The following is a 19,435-nucleotide window of genomic DNA, read 5'->3' on the forward strand; positions in this document are numbered from 1 at the left end:
TTTGTAGTTTTTAACTGTTCCATGAGCTAAACCATGTGTTTATTACTGTAACCATGACGAGAGAGGTCCAGTACGCCACCTCCACAGGGGCAGATTTTCAGGAGACTCTCCTCTGGGTCATATCAGAGGGTAGGGGGCAAACAGACTGGTCTTCAGGTTTTGATGGAAACATGTTTGCTGCCTGGTTTTGTGAACTGGAGACAGGTCGTAAGGAGGGAGGGGGTCGGGGCGGACGGTGACACCGGAGACTGAGGTTTAAGCAACGTAAACACTTTGGCAAAGAGTTCGGATAAGATTGTGGTTTGAGTTCAGATCAATAGTTAACACGTCGTGTTTCGAGTCACTTTCTACAACATTTCACCAGGAACTTGATCTTCCACCTTTACCAGAAACTAATGTTGTAATTCTCACAAGCAGATCCTTTGGCAGGTTTTGTTATTTTATTAGTGGATAAAATTACGTTTATAACAGTGTATAAATGTAATTTCTAGGAGCCACACACACTCATATCATCACACACAGATATGTGTGACTAGTGCTTTATTAACATGATGGTTCTATCACATATTCATGAGGCCTGATGTGAAGGACATCAGTGATGTGATCTGCAGACACACACACACACACACACACACACTGACACATGAAATCACCTCTTCGTTCCAGGCTGTAGCTCGGTCAGCATGTGTGTGTGTGTGTGTGTGTGTGTGTGTGTGTGTGTGTGTGTGTGTGTGTGTATAGTAGTAAATGTGAGGTATGTAATGAATAATGAATTTAGGTGAATTTAGATTACGCAGCCAACTGGGAGGGACCGACTGGGAATAGCTCTTTCTCTCCTCATCTTTTTGTGTCTCTTGGTGTGTCTGTGTCTATGTGTGTGTGTGTGTGTGTGTCTGTGTGTGCTTTGTGTGGGTCTGTGCATTTAAGGGGAAGTATCCACTTCTGCCCCCCCCCTCTGCTTTTGCTTAATCTCTCCATCCACACTTCCCACTTCTTTCCTGCAGATCAGAATCTGTCAATGAATTAATTTTTTGCTCTGTCGCGCACTATCCGTCCCCCCCCCCCCCCCCCCCCCCCCCCCCCCCCCCCCCGCCCGCCCGCCCGCCCCCCTGCCTCAGGCCTCCCTGTAGACCATCCCACCTGCCTCCCCCTCCTCCCACCCCCCCTCTGGCCTCCCTGTGGACTGGCTGGTCCACCTGCCTCTGCCCTCTAAAGCCCCTCAGGTTCTGTGGGACGGCTCAGGACCCTGGAGGAGGGAGGGGGGCTGTCAAGGAGGAAATTGGTACAGTATGTTCAATGTTAACTGGCACAGAACGGAAACCTGCTGCCCACAGGCTCTGAGCTGGCTCCATGAAGCTGTCAATGAAATTTACAGCCTGTGTTTCATTGTCCCTTCAGTCAACAAACACGCTGTTTGGGCCCCTGGAAAAAAAACTTAGTCATTACTCTTCTGTCAGCTTCATACTTTTTTGCTTTGCTCCTAATTTTGCCTCTAACATTGATGTACAACATGTTTCAGACACATTACTTCTGTTTGTGGTCTCAGAGACTCCAGCTGTAAAACCAGGTTAAAAAGGTGGGTGTGCTCTTCTGTGATTGATGCAGAGCTGGATTCTGGCATCTGGACAGTAGTGTTTGATCCCTGGTGGAATTTATCCTCCATTTTCTCACTTTTTTGTGATTGTTTGGTCTAAAAATGATCAGAAGATAGTGAGAAGTTTCTTTAAATATCCTGTTTTGTTTGGTCAAGAGTCCAAAACCTTAAACTTCAATTCAGAATCAAAGAGACCCAGCAGCCCTGAACAAAGGATGGTTGCAGTTGCTGCAGTTTTTCTTTTCACATGTGCAGCAGTGGAGCCTGTGATGTGCAGGATCCTGCAACCTGCAGCACTGAAAGGATGTGAAAACTCTCCCTGCACATCTCTCATCTCTGAATCCTGAATCCTTCCAGCTCTCTGATGGCTCTGACTTAATTCAAGAGGCCACATTCCCCGAGACGACAAAAAGTGAACAATGCTCTGCGTTAAATGTCATCGTGCACAGTGAGAGCAGCTGAGAGGATTCTCTGGCAGCAGAGGTCAAGGATCGTTAAGCCTCAGCCTCAGTAAAGACGCACCGACACACTCCACGTCTGGAAAGGAGACGAGCCGCCATCGTGCGTAACACTTAATTCATTAATGAGCCGCGGCCCTCCCCCCTCCTTAACTCAGCGCCGCAGTGGGAGGCCCATGAATATTTAAATTAACGGAAGTCCACATGAATAATCTCTCTTTTTTATTAACAACCACAAACCAGAATCAACGAGTTGTCACCGAGTGTGAGGCATGCTGGGACATTTTCATCATCAGCCGTCATTTTTTTTCTCCACGTCTGCTGAACTCTCCCTCACTACAGCAGGGACCCCCTACTGCTGGTCGTTATCTCACTCCCATTAACACACACACACACACACACACACTTCAGGCCCCACTGTTCTCTCTGGGTCATTTATTCTGTAAATAAGCCTGGCAGGTAACAGCAGCCCTTAGGGCCAGGGCAGGTGTGTGTTCACGTGTGTGTGTGTGTGTGTGTATTTAAGTGCCCATGAAGGAGGACAGATGCGTGTGTGTGTGTTTGTGTGTGTGTGTGTGTGTGTGTGTGTGTGTGTGTGTGTGTGTGTGTGTGTGTTAGAGACAGAGTTGAGTGTGTTGGGGACAGGTTGCGTAATTATTAGATATAGGAGGGGGTCTACATTAGCCAGCTGTCACTTCTTGCCCCTCACCCCGTGTTGTGTGTGTGTGTGTGTGTGTGTTAAGAGAAGCCTCTCTCCAGGCGATTACACTCAGAGATTGATAAGTTATGACACCTCCTCTGCCCTCGTTGTCTCTTCTTGTTTCCAGGACTCTGGTGAATCAGCTGTGGTGTCACTACAGACCAGTAGCTGGTTGTGACCTGAGTGAAGGAAAATCCTGCCTCCTGGAAATTAGGTTCATTTACGTTTTCTTTCACCGTAGTTAGAAAACATTTGTAGCCGTGGCTCTTTGACGTTGGTCAGTCGGTCGATCCATCACTTTGACTCAGACGGAAATATCTCAGCAGCTTTTGGATGGATTCCCATTAAAGTTTGTGCCGATGTTCATGGTCTACAGAGGATGAACCCCACTAGCTTTGATGATTCCAAGATGTTTCATCCAGCACCACCATTCTTTTTTTTTTTTCCCATTGAAATGTTTCATCAACTATTGGACATATCGTCATTCATGTCCCTCAGGATGAAGTGTAATCACATTGATGATCCATTGCAAACGTTATATTTGCTAATATATTAGCCCGTTAGCACTTGAGCATGTGTAACCTTATGGCTAGCATGGCCATAGACTCTCCTCAGATGGTCCCGTTTCCTGAGTTGGGAGGTGGTTCTTCCAAATTTGGTGATTTCATGTGTCTTTAAGGTGGAAACCACATGGACGCTACAAAGAAGATGTTCTGTATTTTATTGCACAGCATTAAAACCCATGTTACTTACACTGGTTTATTGTTAATAATAAAGGTTTAGTGCTAATACTAATCTAGGTCACTGTACAGTGACGAACCAAATTACAAATTAAAAGATTGATGTGCAAGATTATTAACCAAACATTTGCTTCCATCCGTCATGTTTCTGCACATATGACGTCAACAACTTACAAGTCATTGTTCCAACTCGAGGGGGCGTTCACATGAATCTTCCCAGTCCGATTGTTCTGACATCACATGAATGAAGGGTTTGTCTTGCTGATGAACACATCTGCCAAGGTGCAAAACATTGATACTAAACGTATAAGAATTGTTCACTTCATTGTTTTTCCCACAATATTCGCTCATAATGTTTTTTATGAGAAAGATGGTGGTCTTGGTTAAATGCTGTAAATCCAACAGTGACTGTGGGATCCACATGTTTCCTTTATCAACATTTAACTGAACCCTGCACCTCCTTCATCCTCCTCATCCTCCCTGTAATTTGAACTAGCTGACAAGAAGAACTTCCAACTTTACCAGGCAACATAATTCTTACCCTGCAAATTGTTACTGTTAAAATAGATAAGTGGCATATAAATGTAATTTTTAGGAGGCAGGGTTGGTTTAGAAAACAAGAGGAGACACTGTTGTGGGTCTGAAAACGCAGAATCTGTCTTTGCTTATTTGGTCATCCCAGGGATCCTTTGTATTTGTTTCATTCCTGTTTTGTTTCATAGTCGTTCCCATAAACGGAGCCACTGCCTGATCTCAAGGCCTTTGAAGTGCTGCACTCGGTTATTTTTAGACTACACAGTTTTTAAAAAGTACCGAGCGGATTTTACCAGCTTTGAGATGAACCGGCTGAGGAGCGTGTAATCCCTCACTTCATGTAAAAGCAAGAGAATGACCAAACTTGGAGGTTGTGAGGTTTTGGCCGGGCGGCGATATGAGAGAACAAAAGGGAGAAAGCCTGATCCATCTGTGTCTGCTTTCACCCCCCACCCCCCCAACACTCCTGCTGTCACGGGTCAGTGTTCAGTCACCGGGCAGGGACAAAAGAGAAGATGTTGAGATGAATGGAAATGCAGCTGATGGGGCAGAAACACACACAAACACACAATCTGTCTTTGTAATGTGATTAGCAGAGAAGATGTTTCCTGCTGCTTTGATCTGATCTTGTCTTTATCCGATGACCCGATCCCCTCATCTCTGACACACACATACAAACACAGGATTCCGCTGTCTCAGGTTTTTGTGAAGTATTTGGGCTCCACACTGTGTTTAAATATTGAAATGAATGTACAACATCACACACACCCTGGAGTTCGTTGAGATGAAGCCCTCAGGGCATATTAATATTTGTCTTGTTCTGAGATGATTTATGTTTTGCGGAATTAATGATCTCTTTGCTTTCTTTTCTCCTCGCTCCCTGTCCTGTGCACCCTTCCTCCCCCCTCATCCATCCTTTGTTCTCGGGGTCAATCCTCCCTCTCCTCTCCCCCCTTCTTCTTCTCTCTCTCTTTCCTCTCCCCTCCACAGTGGGCAGGCGGGGACAGGACCGTGGACCTGACAGTGAGAGGCAGAGCCTGGACTGTGAAAGCAACACACACGCACCAACTTAAAACACACGGTTGTTTACTCGGCTCCACTCTCCAGAGGGTCTGGGAGGTCCCTGGAGTGTGTGTCTGGTCAGGCACATAAGCTGGGAGGGGGGGTGTGTGTGTGTGTTTTTATGTGTTGATGAGTGTGTGGGTGTCTTGCATCACTTTTGATGGGACATTGAAAGATGTGTGTGTCACAGTGTCGGTGGATGGGCTATAGGGGGCCGAGCTCCCCCGCCCTCCCCCTGATCCTCCTCCTCCTCCTCCCTCTGTCCTTCCTCTCCTCCACACCTCCATTCGCTCAGGGAGCCATCCACATCCCCAAAGACTGTGAGTACTCCTCCTCTGTAAACATCTCAATGGAAATACAGAGTAGCAAAGTGAGAGGAAGTGTTTTTCAAATTTTTATTTAAATGATTTCCTCAATATATTATTTAAAGGTCCCATATTGTATAAAGTGAAATTTGCATGTCTTTTTTTAATTTATTTATAAAGCAGGTCTAGGTTCTATATTAATACTGTGAAAGTATCAAAGCCTCAGTCCACAGAGAAATGCACACAGCCTGTATTCAGACACTGAGCCTTAAAACCAGCCGTCAGGACTTCTGGAACTTTGTGATGTCACAACAAAGCTGTCACCACCCTCAGCCAAGCACCCAAGCCCCGCCCACCTGGACCCACCATCCAACCTTGTAGGATTTGGTTTCCCTGAAATCTGCTGTATTTTTATTCAATTATTCAGAAAACAATCAGCCAATCAGGAGGCACTTGTGATTGAAACCAAAGACAGACCCGTCGTGCTGGGTATATTTTGTAGCTATGATTAGAAGATCACGATTCGGGGGCGGGGTTTAAGAATTTGTCAAAACTTTCACAGTAGTTCATGGATCTAATGAATGATTGAGTTGTCAAGTTATTGTTCCACAAATATTTGCAAATGGTGTTAAGTTTGGAAATGATCTTCAAAGATCACACCAGTGCTTTTATTTATTTTATTTTATTTTTAGCTAATTTATTAAAGATCACACACAGATCATGTAGTATTTACATTTTTCCATTTACTGTTTTCAGTATCTGGTTAAATTCTATTTTACAAAAATATAAAGCAAAGCAAATGTCAACAAGTTCATTTTCAAGCTGTGTTGAAAGGAAACAGGAAATAACCTGTAATGTCACTTCAGTTATTTTCTTGTCTTGTCCATTTATCTTTAATTATCTGTGTTTGCTCTGGTCTTTGTTTGAAGTGGTCTTGTGTTAGATTTTGAAAATGTGCCTTCAACAGAGAGAAACTTAACATTTAATCACATAAGCAGAAACACAAACACACTTATCCACACAATCAGGTTAGAATGACCTTTGGAGGTGAAGTTCAAAGGTCAGCAGGCTCAGCCACGATGGTCCCAGAGGAGAGGGAGAGGGGGTGAGAGGAGGAGTCAGGTTCACTTCGACCTTCAGTCGACGACCTTCTCCTCTGGGCGGGGCAGAGAGAGAAAGAGACATAGAGGAAGAGGAGGAGAAGAGAGGGAATAGAAAAAGGATGTAAATGAGGGAGAGGGAGTGTTGAAGAGAAAGAGATGGATGAAGGAGGGCAGGGAAGGTAAAGAGATGAGCAGAGAGGAGAACGAAAAATTAAGGGAGGGAGGGATGGAGAGGGAGTCACGAAGGAGAAATGAGACAGAGGCAAGATGTAAACTGATCCGAGACGCCAGAGAGTCTGAGTTAGAGAACTGAGAGGAAGTAAAAACCGAGTCATTACAACATTGATGTTATTCATAATCAAGTCACATCAATAAATGTTCTCCTGCCCTGAAAACAGCATCTTAACTTTACTCCACCGTCAACATCAGCATCTATCTGATCTTATCAGCTCAGATCTGTGTGAGTCTGCAGCATTTGAGTGTTTTCTCTCTGCTCTCCTTTCACTGCTTTCGTATGGACAAACAGATAAAGTGCATAACAGTAAGTGACTCTCCTTGTTGTGACGATGAAGAAGTGTGTGTGAGCTTGTGTGTGATGGCTCTTGACCGCTTCATTCACACCTGTTGTACAGGTGATGGAGGCCGTCAGTCTGATCTGTCGTACTGTTGCTGCTCCGCTGCTGACTGCTCGTCCTCCATCATCCATCCCTGCAGTCACACGGAGCACAGTGACGTCTCACAGCAAATCCGTCCTCTGCTGAGACCTGTGCATCTAGTAGGCAGTGCAGGTTAAACAGAACTCACAAAAAATTTAATTTTAGCTCGGCCCTGTTGAGGTTTTAATTAAATATTAATCAAATCCTTAATCTCACTTGGAAAAAGTAAAAGTAAATGAAAATCTCACCCTCGTGCCTGATGATAGATGAGAAGAAACCTCTCTCATGTTTATTCAGTAAATATGAAGCTGCAGCCAGCAGCTGATTTGCTTAACATAGCTTAGCTTAGCATAAAAACTTGAAAATCCACCTACCAACGCTTCTAAATGTCTAAATTAATTGCTATGTTTTGCTTGTTTAATCTGTAAGAAAAGCCTGAAATCAAACAGTTGTGGGGTATTGAGTCATGAGCTATAGATTAAACTACCCGTTCCTTCTGCCTCCAGTTGTTCAGCTAAGTTAATATTTAGCGTACAGTATGAGCCTGGTACAGATCATCTTATTCTCAGAAAAAATGTAATCCTCCAAAACATCAAACTATTAGGCAAAATAGTGGCGTTGCCACTCGGGAACAATAAAACCATGAACTGTTCTTTGAGCTGTTCTGTGTTGTGTCTAGTTGTGGTTTTCTACATTTTCTTTTAGAGGCAGCCACTTAGAGCAGGATGAGGTTACAGTCCATTACATGCTGTTTATTTACTGTGCAGTTCTTACAGCAATCATCAAGAAATTTGATATGAATCATTTAGTCCATCTGCAAACTTTGTAATCAGCTCAGCAATTATGAAGCAGTAGAGAAAACGAACCACAAGTGTTAGATATTCTCATTTCATTCAGTAAATACAGCACAAATACTGCACACACCTGTGGATCATTCTTACCCTGGGGAACAGATACCCCGGGGGTATCTGCAGGTGTCGGGGGGTAATGGGACAAAACACTGAGCTAAAGTTATGGATAAACACTAGTTAACTATAACTAGTAAGGGTAAAAGAGAAGGTTTATGGTTGGCTAAAAGTAAATGGTTCAAATAGGTTAGCAAGTTAAAAGTAATGAATAAATGGTTGAAATAGAAAAATGTAGTGGATTACACTAAACAGGTTAAGTAATTAACTAACTGTAACTTGCTAAACAGTTGCTAACATTAGTAGATGATTGGTTTAAATTGTTAGCTAAAGGTAAATGGTTGAAATAGGTTAAGTAATAAACTAAATGTAGTGGGAAACAGCTGATAAAATATGAGGATAACTGGTTTAAATGGATAAATAAAAGTGAATGGTTGAAATAGGGATGAAGGATAACGAACAAACCATGTCAACAATAAGCTGTTGTAATAAACAGTAACAGTGAAAATGGTTAGCTAAAAGTAAATGTTAAAAAAAGCTAGTTATAAGGATAAATAGAAATATATGTGCAGGATAAACAGAGCTACGTAGCTATGGCCGTCGTGAAAATGTGAACGAGAGTTTAATGACATGCAGTTTGAGATCAGTTCAAATGAACACGTATGGGACATGTGGGTGGTGTCGATGACGGGGTCTTTGAGTTCATCTGACAGCGCTGAGTGACTACGTCAGACAATCAGCCTGGGAATCAGTGATGTAGATCAATGGACGTCTGGCTCCCTAACAAAGACAAATACCTGTACTTGTGTATTTGCTTGCCTGTACTCAATGGTAATGACTGTACAGTCAGTTGTACGTCCCAGAGTATTTCATTACTGTGTGTGTGTGTGTGTGTGTGTGTGTGTGTGTGTGTGTGTGTTCAGTGTCACAGCCTCCAGTGATGACAGAGATGCCAACATCGTACACAGCCTTTTCTCCTGAGGACATCAATCTGCCCTGTGAGGCCACCGGTAACCCGACACCCTCGTACGTACGGCAGCGAGTTGTTTCATTTACCCTGTGTGTGTGTGTGTGTGTGTGTGTGTGTGTGTGTGCAAATATAATGGAGAAACAAGACATATGCATGTGTCTGGCTGTTTGTTCACTTCCTCCCTCTGGCCTTTCTGTTGGCATGGCGATAAATGTTCTTATAATGAAATCACAGCAATAATAAAATCATCTCTCTTCCTCTCCATGTCTCTCTGTCTGTTCTTCCCCTCCCTCTCCTGCCTCTCTTTCCTCCAACCTCTCTCTCCCTCAAACGTCACTTATACCATTTCAGAAGATAAAACTGGTGATATTCTACACTACTATATTTGTTAGTGTGTGGATTCATCCGCCACTGAAAATAGTCCCCAACAAATGCACTGTTTTGTTAAAACGACAGTGAGCAGCTGTTTTTATGAACTTACTGAGCTTTTTTAAAAACAAAACGAAATATTTTTGACCTGTTTTTAAAGATTTACGTCTTCAGTAGGAACCAGTTGGCTTCAACCACAGACAGAGTGGAGAAGTCAGAAAGTGTTGACAGACAGACAAACACATCGCTGTTTGTGATCTTTTAATATTTTTTAAGAAATAAATGCTGTTGACATGGTGACAAACTTTCCCCTCCTCTCTGTAGTTTCCGGTGGGTGAAGGACGGCGAGGTGTTCGGGTTGGAGCGTACAGGATCAGGGACGTTGCGAGCCGTAGAGGGCGAGTCCCTCGACATGTACGAAGGCTACTACCGTTGTTATGCTTCCAACACCCTGGGGACCGCCATGACAGAAACCGTACATGTCATCGTGGAGCGTGAGTCTCACACACACACACACACACATGTATAGACTAAAACGAGTACTGTAGAATACATGCTGATTCATAGATGAATGAAATGTAATGAAGCTGTACAGTAAGACCCCCCCCTCCAGCTCGTCCTCTCTCTCCCACACACACATAAACACTCCAGTGACTCACTAAGGTTGACTGAGGCCACCTGTTCTGCTCTCTCATCTCTTGTTACCTTGGCAACCATTTCCTGGAGACAGAGCAGTGACGTCCCCCTGTCGGGAGGGTGCTCAGCCTCCAACACACACACACACACACACACACACACACACTGGTGAGAGCAGAGAGTCGATAGAGAAAGTACAGGACATGTCATGAAAGGGTCGTTGTCCTTTCACTGTTTCTGTTTGAAAATGTTGACGTGCCCCTGAGGCTCCTGTGGTTACTATGGAAACGTGTATGTATGTATATGGAGTGGAGCTCCCTCTCATCTTTGTTTTTGGATAAAAGAAAAAAAAGTTTTATTTAAAGCTAATATTGTCGTGAAAAGATGCTGAGTCAGTGCAGCTAAGGACAGAACTAAATATGGTAAATGAACAGTATTTGTCATTAAGTATCAGGTCTAGAAAAGCAAGAAATATTCATATAAATGTATATAAATGCAGGACACTTGCTGTCATTGCTGGTTTTACAGCTTGCATTGCTGTTTATTTCCAGCAAACTGCTGCTGCTAACATTTATAGTCACTTTTTTCTGTGCTAAAGGTGATTTATTAAAATAGAAGAAGAAGGTTTTGCAGCTGCAATGATGTGATCCCTCACCAGCTTCCCATTTGTGAACACTGGCAGCTGTGTGTAGCACAAATGCTCCATTAAAGCCACAGTTCTCCGTCTGCTGAGCAGCAAACAGCAGCTGGTCAACACAGTGGAGCATTCAGCAGCTAAAGAGCCAGATGTTTCCCTCAGGAGCTGGTGGAGACCAAACACTGAGCTAAAAGAGAATGAATGATAATGTAACTCTGTCTGCTGGATTTCTAAACAGGCAACTGCACCTTTGTTTGATATATTAGAAAAATCAATGAGGCAGCGTAAACCTCAGAAGAATCAGATTGTGATGTAGGAATAAGCTGCTACTTCTACATGTAATGTATCTCTCACTTCACTCCCGCTATGATTATGAATAATCTCAGCACTGTTAGTGAAATGTGCCCTCTACCCCCACCATGTCCTTTGATCAATTGTGTTACAGCAACTGTTTGGCAATAAAAGCTGGGCGCAGTATGAAAACCAGCCTGTGCTCTGAAGGAAAGCGTGATGTTAGCTGAAACACAGCAGCACTGACTCACTGCAGGCTCCCTGCAGTGAGTCAGTGCTGCCTGGACTAAACTGGCTGAGACTGAGACTGGAAAGACAACAGAGGGGTGATAGTTCCCACTGATGTGTTGAAAGAGCAGAGAGGTGAACCTGATGCAGGAGTGTAGGTTTGGTTTCAGCAGTGGTTGGGACACAACATCAGCACCACCCCTCCAAAACAAAGAGGACTTATTAATGATCTGTATTTAAATCTGTATTTACATGTAAATAAAAAGTAGAAAAGTAGTAGAGTCAGTAACAGATCAAAGACACACAAAAAAAGTCAATTTAAATTACTTGTTAACGGAAAAGAGAGAAAAAAATAAATACTTATTTTTACATCCAACATCAGTGTTGCAGTTCCCCTTTTCCCTTCCACCTGAACCAGCTGCTACAGTGAAATGTATGATGAAAAGCTCCTGGTGTCTGTTTCTGGAGCTGTGATATCTCAAAAGTACACAACCTGTAAGGTATGTGTCCTGCAGTTCAGACAACAGAGCTTTGATGATGTGTGGTTTGTGCTGAAATTCTTAACTAACTTATTTGCTTTGTGTTTTTTTTAGCTCAACCAGTTCTTCTGAAACAACAGAAAGTACATAAGCGAGCGTACGAGGGGGAGAGCATGGTCCTGTCCTGCAGCCCTCCGGAAAGCTCCACCCCTCCTCACATCCACTGGATGGACAAGAGTGAGTCTGTCGTCCATCTTGGCTTTGTCTCCTCTCTCCAGTTTGTTAGCTGCCGTTCAGAGAAATTTTGTCTGTCTCTAAAATCCCCGCCCTGCTGGAGCTGCATTGCAGATCGTTTCCACTTAAACTAATGAATCCAGCACCATCAGCTGATGTTTCTGGACTCTTCATATTTATTTTCTTTTTTCTTTTTTTTGCCTGCCTGTCTCATCCTGATGAAAAAGGGGCTTTTAAGTTGTCCATTTTGTTTCAGTCAGACTTGAAAGTCACCACTGCAGTGAGCGTGCAGAGATTTCCCTCAACCTGAAAAGAGAGAGAGAGAGAGAAAAGCTTTTTGCTTTACTGGCACATGTTGAGGAAACTAAAATGGTTTTTGAACCACAACTACACACTACATGTTACAGTACATCAGAAAGAAGAAATCACGTTCTCATCCTCTCATCCTCCCTGACTGTGTGTGTGTGTGTGTGTTTTTTTTCTCAGGGATGGTGCACATCAAGCAGAATGACAGAGTGATGGTCGGCCTGAACGGGAACTTGTACTTTTCAAACCTTCTGAAGAGCGACAGCAGAGACGACTACATCTGCAACGCCCAGTATTCAGCAGCCAGGACCATCCTCCCCGACACGGCTGTTACCCTCACTGTGGTGCCCAGTGAGTACACACACACACACACACACACACACACACACAGACTGCAAACCTGGAAACACACAGATGAAGAAGCACTAGGTTCATTTAAGACTTATCCTACAGAGCTATGAGGAACCACTGCAAACTATTTGCTTTACAGATGCAAGGAAAAGTCCAAATAAAGCCTCCAGAGCAGCTTCCACAAGATTTTTTTCTACAAGATTGTTTTGCTGATGATGGTGGAGCACACAGTCCAAATTCTCCCAGCTGGGTTGAGATCTGGACCTGGAGCCTACATCACAGAGAATAAATAGGACAAAGAGCAGCGATGTAGTGCTGCACTCACACAAAGTGAGGGGACTTTTTTTCCCTAATTGTCAAAATCAACACAGTAGACTTTAGTCTCTGGTGTGGCTCGAGCTCCAAAAACTCTGGATCCTACACTTCCCATAAAGTAACTCATTAGCATCTTTCACTAGACCCCACCCCACTGCCCCTCCTAAAGGCCCACTTCTGTCAAACCCACCCACAGTTATACACTCAGTGGGCAGTGTGTTCGGTACTTTGTTAATCCCCCCTTCCATATGAACCATATGATCCATTGGGAGGGTGTGGTCTGTGGTGCTGCTGAATTGTGCTGCGTTAGACTGACAGGTGTTTCTTTTATTTTGTCCACCCCACGTATGTCGGTGAGGGGAGCTGAACATGTATTTCAGCTAATTCACAGCTGGGTGTAGAATGAGAAAAAACATATTTGTTTTTTAATTTCAGAGAATGTTAATCTCCCACCTGAAGACAACATTTTACATGTTGAATATTTATATATTGTCATTTATTGGTTAAAAAAAAAAGAATAATAATACAAAGTAGAATAAAAGTGCTGACTGATTGAATGAGAGCACTTCTCAGGCTCCAAAACACCCAGGACATTTATTTCTTCTGATTTATTGGCCTAACTAGACACAGCACTACATTTATTTAATAACTGTAGTTACTTCAGTTGTTTTCAGATGGTTTTCGTGCAAAATTCAGTAACAAGGAAAAGAAAATCAGTGACAGATTTAAAATAAATTCATTCCAGTTTAGTGTGAACTGATTTCAAACACACTCTCCCTCTCTCTCTCTCTCTCTCCCTCTCTCTCTCTCTCCAGGTAATGACGTTGTTCGTGAAAGGAAACCCCACCTCTTTCATCCCATGGGCTCCCGCAGCACAGTGAACACCCTCAGGGGCCACAGTGTCACCCTAGAATGTATCCCTAAGGGCCTGTAAGGATCTCACTGTGCATCTGCATAGACGTGCCATTCAGTGTGTGTGTGTGTGTGTGTGTGTGCGTGTGTGTGTGTGCGTGTGTGTGTGTGTGTGTATGTATGTGTACACTGTCCCTCTTTCACCTTCACACAAACTCATTCATTCATTCATTCAGAGCAGTAACGTGACCTGGTGAAGGGATGAAGATGTGAAATATCACAAGTCTTTATGTGTTGAACAGACACATCTGACAACAAGTTCTAACTATGTAACGACACAAATGTGCAACAGAAGTTGTTTCTGCAGCATTTTGAAGCTGACGGTGTTTCAGCTCCATCAGTTTTCATGGTCCTGCAGTGAATGTGTTGGTGCCTGGACACCACTCGGCCCTTTGCACCCACAGACAAAGGTGAAGATGAATATACATCAGAGGGTGTGGTGATCAATAACTACACTCTGAGCCAACCACAGCAGCTCTGAAACAGCTGAGCCAATCAAAGTGACACATTGCTACAAATAAGGAAATGGTTTATCAACCACAAATCTACAGCCAAAGTGCAGAAGCCCTGAGAGGCAAGTCTTTTTTTTTTTTTTTTGCCAGGATCAAACCTTTGGCCTGTCAAATTTGACCAACTTTAATATGCGTGATTAGAATTTTTAAAAAACTTTTTTCATTCTGAATTGTTACATATTGAAAAAATTTCCAGTTCCCCCCCCCCCCCCCCCCCCCCCCCCCGCCTTGGTGTTTTGGTGCGCTCTGCACCAATCACCAGAAAAAATTCCTTGTACGTGAAAACATACTTGGCAATAAACCTGATTCTGATTCTGATTCTGATTGAATTCAGAGCCAAAAATTTAAATGCAAAAGAAATCCGGACTAGGAATTCACAGGTTTTTACATTTTAAAATGTGGTGACACATTTTCCTCCACACAGGATCTCCTCTCTTGTAGCCTTTAGTCAACATTAAATCAGTTCCCCAGAAAGTCCAGTGAAACGGAGCTCAACGGTTCATAAGGCCTTGGAAATATTAGTTTTTAGTTTCTATATCTGACGTCAGAGAATGACTGAAGATCCTGGTTCTTCACACACACACACACACACACACACACACACAGGTTTGCATCTAATCCTTTTTATTAAATCATTTTATCTCTCCTGTTTCAGTGCTGTTTTGTGTACGCTCTAATTATCCTTCCTCCCCTGAGAGCTCTGTCTCCATGGCGACTGATGGAGTGTCATTATCATTTTCCCATAACGATGACACAGGGTATTACACCATTAACAAGATCATCTGTGTTCTTTCAACTCTAATTTCCTCCATATCACTCCCGATTTCTATCTCTCCGTTCCTGTGATTCTCACCTCTGTCTCTCTGCAGCCCCACGCCAAAGGTGCAGTGGAAGAAGAAGGACGGCAACCTGGATGAGACGAGCGGCGTGGTGGAAAACCACGGCCGCTGGCTCAGCTTCAGCAGCATCGACCAGAACGACGACGGAGAGTACGAGTGTACGGCCTCCAACACGCAGGGCTCCGTCACACACGCCTTCACCGTCACAGTGGAAGGTAGGCTGCTCCAGCTACGGTGGCCCGGCAGTTTAAGAAAACAAATGGACAAAATGCAAAGAAATTCAGAGAAGATCTTCATCAATCTGCAGCAAATACTCACAACACAACCAAATACTGCGTCACAGTCTGGCTCGTCTCTTTCTTTGTTTCCCCTGGAAACATAATAATAATAATAATAATAACACACATAAGTATGAAATTAGTATGATTGAAATGATACTGAGTACAAGAAATCAAAACACTTTTGAGTTTGATCAAGACACTGAATATATTTATTAATTTTATTTATTTATAATTAAATTATTTTCAAGTTTTGATACTCTGAGTACATTTTGCTGATAATACTTCAATACTGTACTTTTACCTTAGTAACACTGTGACCATTACAACTTTCAGTGAAGCAAAGACGACGCTGTTCTTTCTTCATCACATTGAACGGGCAGGTGACAGAAGGAATGAGGATTATGGGAAATGTGGTCTTGCTAACACTGAACTCATTAAAACAACTGTTTTTGCTGTGGCCTAATTTATTTTTCATTAATGAATGAATCAGGTCGAAGTTGATCATATTATTACAGCTAATTTAACAATAATATATACATTTTTTTTAATCCTTGGTGATTTACTGTTGTTGCTTCCATCGTTAATGTTTTGTGCAGGTGAAGAGGTTTTGATGTTGTTGCTGTGACAGAACAGTTAAATCTGTGCAGTACTGTACATTACAGCCGTCTGGTCTGTGTTGGCAGCGGCTCCGTACTGGGTGAAGGAGCCTCAGAACCTGTTGTACGCTCCTGGTGAAACCGTGCGACTGGACTGTCAGGCCGAGGGCATCCCGACCCCCGTCATCACCTGGAGCATCAACGGGGAGCCGCTCGCAGGTACGGCAAGTTTCTAACGCTGTTTCTGTATCTCAGTTCAACTCTTTTGTGATTTTTTTTTTCAAGCTTATTTTCACTTGGATCCTTTAATAAATTATTATTTTCTGAGCTGAACCATTACAGAGGATTTATTTCTTACTTAAACTGTTTATCTAAAAGTGCTGAAGTCAAATCTCCATGTTCAGTGATCAGCACTTTTCATGGTGTTGGTTCAATGGATCATCAGTCCACTGTCTGTCCACTATAACAGAGAGGGAGGGAAAGAAAGAAAGAAAGAAAGAAAGAAAGAGCAGAGGATTCAGACTCTGTAACAGCTGCTGCTTCGTCTGTTGGACGTCAGCATCTTTGTGAAACATTTCTTTGTGTTCAGCCTGTGAAATGTTTCTGTTTGACAAACTCAGTGTATCATCAGACTCCTGTTTTTAACCTCTTCACCACCTCCTCCTCCTCCTCCTCCTCACCGCCCCTCCCTCCTCCCCGTGTGTAGCAGTGGATGAGGATCCTCGTCGGAGCGTATCGGGTGGTGTGTTGAAGCTGAGGGACGTCGAATTCGACGACACTGCTGTGTATCAGTGCGAGGCCACCAACAAACACGGCTCCGTTCTCCTCAACACCTACCTCTATGTCGTCGGTATGTAAACGCAGCTCAGCGTGAGGCTCTCTGTCCTCCACGACACTTTATTCTCCTGATCCGTCCCTGACTCATCCTGACGTCTCCGTCTGTCCTCGGCCTCTCAGAGCTCCCTCCTCAGATCCTCTCCTCTGATGGAGTCCTGTACAAAGTCGCAGAGGGCGGAGACGTCAAGCTGCACTGTGAAGCCTTTGGTTCTCCACGACCACACGTCACATGGTGAGACACACACATACACACACACACAGTAACGTGATGTCTGAGAGCTCCTCCTGTTCACCATCTCTAATCTTAAACCTTATTCCAGAAGCTACAACCTTCAGTATTTTATCTGAAGCTTAATTCTTGCATTTACATGTGCTGCACTTACTGCACAAAACTAGTCAACCATCCTAACTAGTAGTGTCCCAGTGAGGCCCCTTTGGTCATGAGTAGAGTCACCGTGGCTGAGTCTGAGCAGCAGCATATCAAGTGAAGTTTCAGAAACCTTCTAATCATCAACATGTCATGTTATCACAGTGCATTGTGGGATTGTTCGCAGGAAGCTGTGTTCATGCCAGAGACTCTCGTTTCTAACTTATTACAGAATTATTCTGTTTTGTTCTTAATGTCAGCAAATCCCAAAATGAAGAATAGCAGCAGCTTTTTCCTCAAGTATCAGGTCACATGTTGAATTTTCCTCGGCCGCTGTGAATGAGCCTCTGGTCGTCACTGTGAGTGGAGCAGCGCCCCCCAGTGGTGGCGTGAAGAAAAGGCTGTAGATCAGTGTCTGGTGCAGGAGCTGACCACACCCAGGTCTGGTGTCACTTCAGCCAGTGGCTCCATGAAAAGACAGAAGAAACATGAAATCAGTGTTTTAATGATGTGTGAGACAAACATCAAGGCTCTGGTGTGACGGGCTGGAGCCAGATATAAGAATGACAATAGTACGACTGTTAACAAAACTGAGGTCAGGTCCTTTGTCATATTTATGGGGGTTTGGGGGATCGAGGGGAGGTGAATGCAGTTGGTATTTTGAGATCAGACACATATTTACACATGTTGTATTTCAGGGCTGATTCTGATATTATTTACATTAAATGTCTTAAAATTTTGTTAGTTTTTTGGCAAAAAATAAAATAAGATAAAAACAACCTGACGTATGCAGCAGTATAGACCATAATCTACAACAGTACAATTTACAGAAAATATAAAAGACTATATAAATAATTACATAAAATGTAAAATGTGATTTTCTTAAAATACCAAAACATACTTATGTGGGAGGAGAAAACTCATGGCCTCTCTTTATGTGTGTGTGTGTGTTCGTGTGTTCTCTGTAGGGAGGGTGAAGACATGGTTCCTATGCTGTCGGATCCTCGTGTCTCCCTGTTGACCAATGGGACCATCGAGCTGTCTGACATCAGCCACGAGGACAGTGGGACGTACACCTGCTCCGTCAAACACACCAATATCTCCATCACCGCACACCTGGAAGTCTACAGTAAGTCAGTATTTTAGTGCCAAGACTCGATATTAAAGGTCACATATATATATATATATTTATAGTTGTAGTTTCAAGAACCAAAAACCACCTCAGTGTAGTTTTACATCTCCTCTCTCAGGCTTCTCTCTGGAGCTCTGGTAACAACAGGTCAGTCAGCCAATCAGAAGAGAGGATCTCAGCCACTCTTCAGAAATTGAGCCTTAAAACCAGCCATCAGGACTTCTGGAACTTTGTGATGTCACAACAAAGCAGTCACCGCCCTCAGCCACGCCCCAAGCCCCACCCACCTGGACCCACCATCCAACCTTTCAGGATTTAGTTTCTTTGAGTGTTTACCTGAAATCTGCTATATTTTTATTGGATCACTAAGAAAACAGTCAGCCAATCAGAAGAGAGGCTCAGAGCTTGGGGCGTGGCTGAGAGCAGTGACTGCTTTGTTGTGACATCACAAAGTTCCAGAAGTCCTGACGGCTGGTTTTAAGGCTCAGTGTCTGAATACAGGCTGTGTGCATTTCTCTGTGGACTGAGGCTTTGATACTTTCACAGTATTAATATAGAACCTAGACCTGCTTTATAATCACAAACACATGGACATCTACCTTCAGACTGTATGGAGCTTTAAAGAAAATTGCCAAGAAATTCCCAGAAATGTGTTTAGTCTTGGTGGAAATGCTGCTGAAACAGTAATAAGTGATCTGATTTATTTAAATTGTGAAATGTGCCTGAAAGAAAATTTCCATTAATTTCAAATTGTTGTTTAAATTGATTAAAAAAAACTTGTTCCCCAAAAAAAAGAGTGACCTCTTCCTTTTTGGGCTTCATTACAGCTTTACAGAAATAAGCTAAAATAAAACTGCCTGTATTTCCCTGTCCCCCCTCAGATCGAACTGTGATACTGACGAACCCCAAGGAGGTTCGCGCTCTCAGGGGAACCAGGGCTCTGCTGGACTGTCACTTCTACAAAGACCCTCGGCTGCACCAGTGCCAAGTTGTCTGGAGGAAAGAAGGACAAAAGCTGCTGGAGTCGTCACCGGATGACAAGTAAAGACAAACTGACGTGTTTCAGTCCACAGCAAAACTTAGTCT

At 43.4% G+C, this 19,435-nt stretch overlaps 1 protein-coding gene across 6 annotated transcripts in view; it reads left to right on the forward strand.

The window, feature by feature from the left end:
• LOC139606519 (neural cell adhesion molecule L1.1-like) overlaps nt 1-19,435 on the forward strand; it is a 45,701-nt gene that overhangs the window by 12,103 nt on the left and 14,163 nt on the right. For 3 of the 6 annotated variants that reach the window (XM_071458727.1, XM_071458731.1, XM_071458728.1), the window contains exons 2-14: nt 5,017-5,408; nt 7,023-7,037; nt 8,981-9,083; nt 9,721-9,890; nt 11,782-11,904; nt 12,388-12,558; nt 13,689-13,803; nt 15,167-15,351; nt 16,101-16,232; nt 16,720-16,863; nt 16,971-17,082; nt 18,186-18,346; nt 19,231-19,390. In XM_071458727.1, coding sequence (XP_071314828.1) covers nt 5,264-5,408; nt 7,023-7,037; nt 8,981-9,083; nt 9,721-9,890; nt 11,782-11,904; nt 12,388-12,558; nt 13,689-13,803; nt 15,167-15,351; nt 16,101-16,232; nt 16,720-16,863; nt 16,971-17,082; nt 18,186-18,346; nt 19,231-19,390 — 1,736 coding nt within the window. In that variant the 5' untranslated portion in view covers nt 5,017-5,263. Of the gene's footprint in view, nt 1-2,946; nt 2,967-5,016; nt 5,409-7,022; nt 7,038-8,980; nt 9,084-9,720; nt 9,891-11,781; nt 11,905-12,387; nt 12,559-13,688; nt 13,804-15,166; nt 15,352-16,100; nt 16,233-16,719; nt 16,864-16,970; nt 17,083-18,185; nt 18,347-19,230; nt 19,391-19,435 lie in introns of those variants that run through there. The other 3 variants (XM_071458732.1, XM_071458733.1, XM_071458729.1) reach the window with 2 other exon arrangements.

This window comes from Trachinotus anak, unplaced genomic scaffold, assembly GCF_046630095.1.
Source record: "Trachinotus anak isolate AG129_WGS33_773 ecotype Australia unplaced genomic scaffold, CSIRO_AGI_Tana_v1 ptg000022l, whole genome shotgun sequence".
NCBI lineage: Eukaryota > Metazoa > Chordata > Actinopteri > Carangiformes > Carangidae > Trachinotus > Trachinotus anak.